Genomic DNA, 8,708 nt, shown 5'->3' on the forward strand with positions numbered 1-8,708 from the left:
GAGAGGCCCGCATACCAAAAAAAAAAAAAAAAAAAAAAAAATTTCAATAGGATTGATTCTTTATGAAGTTCGAAAACTGATTCTAAAATTCATCAGAAAGAGATGCGGTTCCAAAATAGACACACACAAAAATTTTAAAGAACATTATGGAAGAACCCCTCCTCCCAAATGTCAAAACATTAGACAAAAACAGTGCAGGAAGAGAAAACAGATCAACAGAGAGCCATCTAATGTAAGAGAAATTCAAGTGAGCATTTTATAGCAGTGGGGAAAGAATGTGATACTCAACAAATAGCATTGAAATAATTGTATATGCATTTGGAAAAATATCATTTCCTACCTCATACCATGTTCCAAATTAAATCTTAGGTTGATTAAATGTATTTGGACAAAATTACAAAATATTAGGAGAAAATATATGGTCAGTATTCTCATAATTTGGCAGTGGGGAAGCCTTCTTAAACAAGACTAAAAACTCAAAATTATAACAAAGAAAATTGGCATATTTGACTGTATAAAGTTGTGTTTAACTCCTTATGGCCAGAGATACCAAACAAGAAGTTAAAGACTAGCTCCAGAGTCCGAGAGTACATTTGCAGCATGTATAACCTGGTATGAATATCCATAAAACATAAAGACTTCAACAACTCATTAAGAAAAACAGCAATGCTTATTAAGTGAGAATTCACAGAAACAGAAATATCAGTAGCCAGTGAATAATTAAAAAGTTGCTCTATCTTATTAGTAATTGGGAAAATGTAAGTAAGTGAAATTTTTCCTCCCGTGAGATTGATAACACTAACAATATTGATGATATGCAAATTTCATCAGGAGTGGGTAAGAAAAATGGGCACTCTTATGTACAGAAGTTTGTAATGTAAGCTAGTACAGCCATCTTGGGGGACAGTTTAGCAAAATTTTTGCAAATGTAATAGGGAATACCCCTTCCAAGGACAGCTCCATGTTTGGCAGTCTACCCCACAGAAACATTTGCTCATATGCACAATATATTTTGTAATAGCAAAATGTCGAAGTAACCTCTAGTCATCTATAGTAGGATGGTGGAATAAATAGCTACATCTATACAGTGTAATGTTATGCAGCTATACAAAGAGTGTGATATGTCCTTTCATATGTCCTAACATAGAAAGACCCCAAGATATATTGTTAAGAAAAAGAACAAAGTCATGGAAAAATATTGAGAGTAAAATCTCATTTATATTTTAATAATTGTATATATGTATATGGGTGTGTATACACATACATAGGTATATAAATGTATCCCCAAAAACATTTGGAAGAATGTCTTCTCTGGAGAAGAGAATGAAATTAGAAAAAAAAGAGTGATGAAGGAAGATTTTTATTTTACTATATATAAAATAACTTATTTTTTAAATTATGATGAATATGTTTTATTTTTCTAATTAAAAACACGAAAACATTGACAATCCAGAAGAAAATATCTTACAAGAAAAAAGTATACTACCATATATAAAGGAATAGTTGTGCATTGAGATGTAGCAATTCTACCCTTTATTTTTTTATTCGTTAACTCAGTAAAGAATTATAGAACGTGAGGGGGGGGAAAGTAACAGAACAAATTGGTAATGGAAGTGTAACCGAATATGTAGATTAGAGGTTGATGTCTTCTCAATGCTTATTATATGTGGAGGAGAGGATTCTGTTTCCACAGCAACACCAACAGCCCGGAAGAGAAGGCATGAAAGGAATCCTTTCTCCTCCGGAAGAAGTGTATGAGGTGTGCGCGAATTTTCTGAGCATCAAACTTACCTCTCATTGTCCATCCTGAGGGGGACTTTTTTCTAAATGCTCAGTCATGAAATCCATCACTGACTAAGGATGGCAAAAGACAAAATGAAATATTTGACGAGGTGCTCGGTCACCTTGTCTGAACCCCATCAATAATGATTCCAGTCATCTCTGGGAGTCCACGCGTAGGTGCTGGAACAGCAGTATAATCTTTTGCTCCACTTTTGGTCTGTGGCTTGCTGTTTTGCCTGGATGTGCTCTTTCCTTCTTAAAATGTAGGCTTGGCTTTTAGAAAGCTATACATGGTAGATACTTATATAAATTACCTGAAATTCTGTATTTTCCTACTAAAATGTAATGCTTCGTTGTGCCGTGAAGAACGACCTTAGAAAAATATTACTTGTCAGCTAGGTTGAGGTTATTTTTTCCTTCTCTTTCAGACATCTCGAGATCTGGCATGTTTTATACAGTTTGAAAATGTCAACATTTACTATGGGATTCAGTGTAAAATGAAATACAAAGCACCCACTGACTACTGCTTTGTTTTAAAGGTAGGTTTAAGAAGTCCTTACTTTAGATCTGTAAGCAATTTAAGGTAATGTTCCTTTTAAGAAGAAAAATGTTAAGTGTTGTACAGTTAACTACAAGTATAACATAATAAGCTTTTTATTATAAACCAAAATAGGAAAGGGGGAAACATTTCTACCAACTCAGATCATTTCTCCAAAGCCTGTTTATCTGAGTCTAAAACTTTCAAGTCAGTCTGTCTGGATTTCTTCATTACTTTATGAAAAAGAGAACTCTATATTTTGAACAAATTTTAGTTACAATTTTATTGACAAGACAATCAGTCTTTTAGTTCTTTATTTATCAGACTCTTATTCCATTGTAAGACATTTTTAGAAATTAGGAAGTTGGCAAGATTTTCTAGAAAAATATAGAAAATACAAAAAATAGGAAAATATATTTTTTTCTAAAAATAGCATTACTGGGTCTTGAAACTTTTTAAGGTGCATATTTTCAAAAGGCAATATGTATTACCAGGTGTCTGGTAAGGTTGACATTAGCACCATATTTTGGAAGGTTGGGCAGAAGTAGCTTTTATCTGCCAGCTGTAATGACTGACCCCTAGAAATGAACTCAGGGAATTTATGCAGCTGTTCTGGCCATGCCATTTTCTCTGACCTCACAGATTCCTTTCCCTTCACAGCCTCACACCAGAGAGTGGGGGTTAGCACATTCCACTTGGCCCCAGTGCAGGGCTGTGTACAGAATTTCTTCTTTTTCCTACAAATACACTTCATTTTTTATTATTTTTAAATTGAAGTATAGCTGCTTTGCAATGGTATATAAGTTACAGGTGTACAATATAGCGATTCACAATTTTTAAAGGTTATACTCCATTTATAGTTATTATAAAATATTGGCTATATTCCCTGTGTTATACAGTATATCTTTGTAGCTTATTTTATACCTAACGGTTTGTACCTCTTAATCCCCAACCCCAATATTGCCCTTCCCTAAAATCCCCCAGAATTTCTCCTTGCTGAATTGGGGTTCCTCTGTTTCCTTCTGGGATAGAAGTGTATGGAGCAGGTGTTAACGAGACCAGGTTCCTGGTGAGGCACCTTTGTACATCTGTCACCCATCCACCCCCAGGAAGACTCTGTTACCATGTTTCTGGAAACGTCCGAAGCTGGACTCTGTGTTTGCATATGTGCTCCTGGCAAAGCTGTCACCTCTCCCAAGGAAGTGGGCCAGTCTATACTATAGGTTTACATCATTTTCACAAATTAAGGACAGTGCTTACATTTACATTGGTAGCAAACGTATTCTTTGCCAAGAACCCTGTCACTGGAGATGATCATGAACCCACTCCATCATTTCAGAGGCACCCACACTCGTGTGCCACTGTCACACACCTGTTACTCCAGGAGTTGGGTATCGCCTTGACCCAACCATTCTCAAAACCCCGATGGGGCACAGGCAGCCTGGGCATCCCCTTCTACTGTTCCCATTTGTCTTTTAAAAATGCAGCAGTTTGGGGCTTCCCTGGTGGCGCAGTGGTTGAGAGAGTCCACCTGCTGATGCAGGGGACGCGGGTTTGTGCCCCAGTCCGGGAAGATCCCACATGCTGCGGAGCGGCTGGGTCCGTGAGCCATGGCCACTGAGCCTGTGCGTCCGGAGCCTGTGCTCTGCAACGGGAGAGGCCACAACAGTGAAAGGCCTGCGTACAGCAAAAAAAAAAAAAAAAAAAAAAATTGCAGCAGTTTCAAGGAAATGCCTTTTCTTTTCTTTTTTAATTAAACTTTATTTTGAGAATTGTACATCCATATGCAATTGTAAGAAATACTACAGAGAGGTCCCATGTGCCATTTACCCAGTTTATTCCAATGGTAACATCTGGCAAAACTGTGGTACCATGTCATAACCAGGATATTGACATTGGTCCAGTCAAGATTCAGAGCATTCCCATCACCACAAGGTACCCTCCTTTATAACTACACCCACTTCCCTCCTATTCCCATCCCCATCTTACCCCCTGGCCACCACTAAGCTATTCTTCATTTCTATCCCTTTGTCAGAAAATGACATTTCTTAATGAACAAAAAGCACACGAGAAATGTTTCATGTATAATGCAATTATTTAAGTACTTTCCATATATTAACTCACTTAATCCCTTTATCAGCCTTATGAGGTGAGAGCCACAATTCTCCCTGGTTTGTAGATGTGGAACCTGGGCACAGAGACTCCCGACCAGGAAGTGGCTGAGCCAGGATGAGAAGCCGGGGGGTGGCCCAGAGGCCATTCTCTCGCACACTGTTTGCTAGGACACAGAATCTCTTCTCTGCCTCCCCCCCAGCCCAAGCCGCCCTTGAACTTTGTCTTCATTGTGTTTCTGTCTGCCCCCATGGCCCTTGTTTGCAATCCTGAGACCCTGAGAAATTACCAAAATGGAGGCCCTCCTTTGCACATGGGCGTGCACTGCACCTCTGCAGCACTGCCCACATCTCTTAGGTAGGGAGAAGGTTTTAGAGAGAGGTTCTGAAATGCTGGTCAATAAACTGGCTGAATCAGAGTCAGGGGAGGCTGGTTAGAAATACAGGTTCCAGGGCCCTGACCCACTGAATCAAACCATTTAAGGATGGGGCCCAGGAATCTTAGTTTTTCCTCAGCACAGTCAAGTTTTGCACTCAGAGGATCAGAATGTGTTCTAACTCTAAGCGTCAACAGTCAGGGCTTATCAGCTGGTGACGAAATCCACTTCAGAGCGGACAAATAGAATGAACGTTGTCAGAAGGGGGCAAGGGCCCAAACCCATGGCCAGGGTCCAGAGGCTGGAGGAGGGATTTCCAGCAAGAGAAAGAAGAGCTTTCAGACCTAGAGGTTCCCAGGCTGAGGATTTAGACCCAGTGAGCAGGGTGGGAATGTGGTTTCTGGTGCTGACTCACAAGCTTGGAACTAGGTCCCAGAGTCATGGGCTGAACTGTCTCATCTGGGACACAGGTCACCCTGGGCTGCACTGAGCGTGGCAACGCTGAGACCGAGCGCAGGGCCTCCCAGATGGGAGAGAGGGCTCAGAGGTGAAAAACAAAGCAGGCCTGATGATCCAAGAACAAACAAGAATCAGGACAAACAGCCCAAGGGGAACACACATTTCCCTTTCCTCAGAATGATCAGTTCTGTTCTCAAGCCAGTTTCCTTACAGGCAATCACCTGCTTAATTTGCTCTTAGGCATGCTTCTCAGTTCCTTCCCGAAATATTAGGAATTTCTATTCATTTGCTGAGTAAAAGTGTCTGTCATCGTTTGGAGAACCTAATTTGTTTATGAACATTTTGGTCATTTATGTGCCTTTCTGTCCACTGTGGGGAAAAAGTTTCTTGACATGCAAATATTTCATGAGGGTGAGCAGATTTAAAGAATTCAAAGGATGTGCATACATTGCAAAAGGAGTTGGAGATTATGGCGAAGCATGTTAAGAGATCGTGTGATTCCACGGACATGCAAGGGCTGAGAAGTTCAGCCCGGGAGTCTCTTACTCAGGATAAACTCACGGATTATCACAGTCCGTGGTGGGGCGCTGTCGGGAAGATGGGAATTTGAGTCCTGGCCTTGTCACCTGGCACATTGTCGGGACTCTCTAAGCTTCACTGCCCTCTGCTACAAAGTGGAAATGAGAACATTTCCTGGGGACTTCCCTGGTGGTCCAGTGGTTAAGACTCCTTGCTTCCACTGCATGGAGCACGGGTTCGATCTCCCTGGTCGGGGAACTAAGATCCTACGTGCCGCATGGCACGGCCAAAAAGATAAATAAACAAAATTTTTTTTAAAAAAAAAGAACACTTCCCGTGCAGATTAAACAATATATGCCCATAAGACCATCAGTGCAATGTCGAGAGACACAGCCAGCAAGCAAGAACTGGAAGGCATTCTTACTGCACTCTAGAACCAATTAAATATTTCTATTGACCAGTGGTTGTCAAATTTCAGAGTGCATGGGACTCACCAGGAGAGCTGTTATAACACAGGTGGCTGGGCCCCCAGAGTTTCTGATCTGTGGGTCTGGGATCAGGCCCCGGAATTTGCACTTCCACCAAGTTCCCAGGTGATGTTGATGGCCCAGGGGCTACACTCTGAGAAGGCAGTAGAGACATCACCTGTCCTTTAAGAAGTTGAGCAATATGGTCAGTAGTACAGCAATAACTTTGTATGGTGACAGATGTTACTAGACTTACCCTGGTGATCATTTCATAATGTAGGCAAGTGTCACATCACTAGGTAGTACACCTGAAACTAACATAATATTGTACATCAACTACATTTCAATTTTTAAAAATTAATAAGTAAATAAAAAAGTTTTTTAAGAGGCTGACCATACTCACAAAAAAGATACCAGAGGCTGTCCATACTCACAAGAAAGGACTTGGTACCCCAGAATCATTTCTGCCCTTGTGTTCTTTCTCTGATGCACACTCCCCTTTCCTGTGAAGTTGCTCCTTTGTGAATTTGTTCTCACTGCATTCTGAGGTGAGGTATGATGGGGCAGTGGAAGTGACCATCCTCCAGGAGGATTATGTCTCTATTGAGCTCCGTTGAGAGGTGGTGAGGGGTCATGGACTTCTGCTCCATCACTCACCTATTCCCTATCCTTACGCTGCTACATTTTCTTCACAGTCTGAAATTACATTACTTACTGTTTTGTATTTTTATTTGCTTTCTCCCCTAGTAGCATATAAATGCCTAATCAAGTATGAGCTCACCTTAACCTGATTACATCTGCAACAATCCTGTTTCCAAATAAGGTCACATTCACACAGATACCTAAACAGAGTGTTAGGACTTCAACATGTCTTTGGAGGGGACACAATGAAACCCATAATACCCACCTACTTTTCCAAGCTAGAAATAGAAAAATCATCCTTGAAGTCCCTCCTCAAGTTCTGGTTTCTATGAGAGACGGCTCTCATGCAGCCCTCTCTGTCTGTTTTCCTCCTCACTCCACGGCCCCAGCCACCACTGCTGCCTGGATGCCCTGCTGTTCCAAAGGTCTGATGGCCCCACTGCCTAGAGGACAACGTCCAGATGCTATTTTGACACAAGGCCCTTGACTCCACTTCCTCTCCAGCTTCTTTTCTGCCTCTTCTTTCCATGGCTCCCAGGTCCTGGCCACACAGAATTTCTACACGTTCCTCAAATGTATTACAACATTCTGTCACTTTGTCCAAAGAGCCTTTCTCTGGTTTCCAACTTTTACTACAAACTTTACCATGTCATAGAGTGATCATACATTTGTTTACATATATCTCCCCCAGTGACATCCCAGCCACCACTTCCTAAGTACAGTGTGAGCCTTTCTTTCTCATCTCTGTCTACCTAGGGATTGGTATATTTCTGAACACCCAGAGGTATCTGTTGAATGCACAGGCCCTTGGTTCTTGTTATTGCCTCTGCCACTCCCTTTGACCTTGGATAAATGGCATAACTTCTCTGGTCTCCCACTGGTAAGTTTAGAGGATCTGTAAGATCCCTTTGAACAACGATCTGCAGTTGCCCTGACCTTTGTGTGCTGCATGGCACGTCCTGCAGGAGCTTCTCTTTCTGTGGTTAGGAGCAACCAAACCAATGGTGGAAGAGTCTAACCAGTGGCATGGAGCCAGCATTTTTCCTTAAATGTCTTTGCAAATATTTTTTCAGCAAAAAGCTCAAGGGAGTAAACCCCTTGGCAATGTCCTAAGACACGACAGAAGAATGAGCACAGGAACTTCCTGTATGATGTCCTGGGAGCCTAGAAGGTTCCTGCCTTCACGAGGGAGCCAGAAAGGAGCACACTAGGCAGCTCATCTTAGAGTCATAAAATCTGAGGACCACGAGAGACCTGCAAGGTCATCTGATGCTTAATTCTTCTGTATACAGTCTTAGTACACATGTGACATAAGGAAGTTGGTGAGACGCACCCCACTAATGTTGGAGGGAATGAACCATAAAGTCTGTACTTCGACCTCCTGATCATAGGAGGAGCCATAGTTAGAACTCAAGGTCAAGAGTTCTTGCCTCTCTTTTGTGCTCAACAGCCATTATGCTTAAGGGAATGACTACATTTTAGTCTATTTAGATGAAGTACATACTTAAGAAATCGTTGATTGTGCTGTTTAAGTGGATCCCTTTACCCAGACAGTTGCTTTCTTTGCAAGCACAATACAGTTTAAGTCCGCTCCTGGGAACCTGGCTTTCCCATGACATGACATGCACCAAAAAACAAACCAAAGAAATTTTAATATATCAAGCCAAAGGTAACAAGATCAACTTTTTAAATTCCTCCAGAAACAAAACAAAACAAAACAACACAACAGCTGCTTTCTAAGAACTATAGGCATCAAATTGCTGGAGAGACCCATGTTTTGCCCCTCTTAAAAGACAGTCAGAACAGGAATGCC

The 8,708-nt window shown here is 41.3% G+C and overlaps 1 protein-coding gene across 1 annotated transcript in view; it reads left to right on the top strand.

Moving 5' to 3' along the window:
* Nucleotides 1-8,708, top strand: part of APBB1IP (amyloid beta precursor protein binding family B member 1 interacting protein) — a 62,566-nt gene that overhangs the window by 39,759 nt on the left and 14,099 nt on the right. Inside the window, exon 9 of the mRNA XM_007471376.1 lies at nucleotides 2,211-2,321. Coding sequence (XP_007471438.1) covers nucleotides 2,211-2,321 — 111 coding nt within the window. The remainder of the gene's footprint in view (nucleotides 1-2,210; nucleotides 2,322-8,708) is intronic.

The sequence above is a fragment of the Lipotes vexillifer genome, unplaced genomic scaffold (assembly GCF_000442215.2).
Source record: "Lipotes vexillifer unplaced genomic scaffold, Lipotes_vexillifer_v1.1 scaffold1049, whole genome shotgun sequence".
In the NCBI taxonomy this organism is placed as follows: Eukaryota; Metazoa; Chordata; class Mammalia; order Artiodactyla; family Lipotidae; genus Lipotes; species Lipotes vexillifer.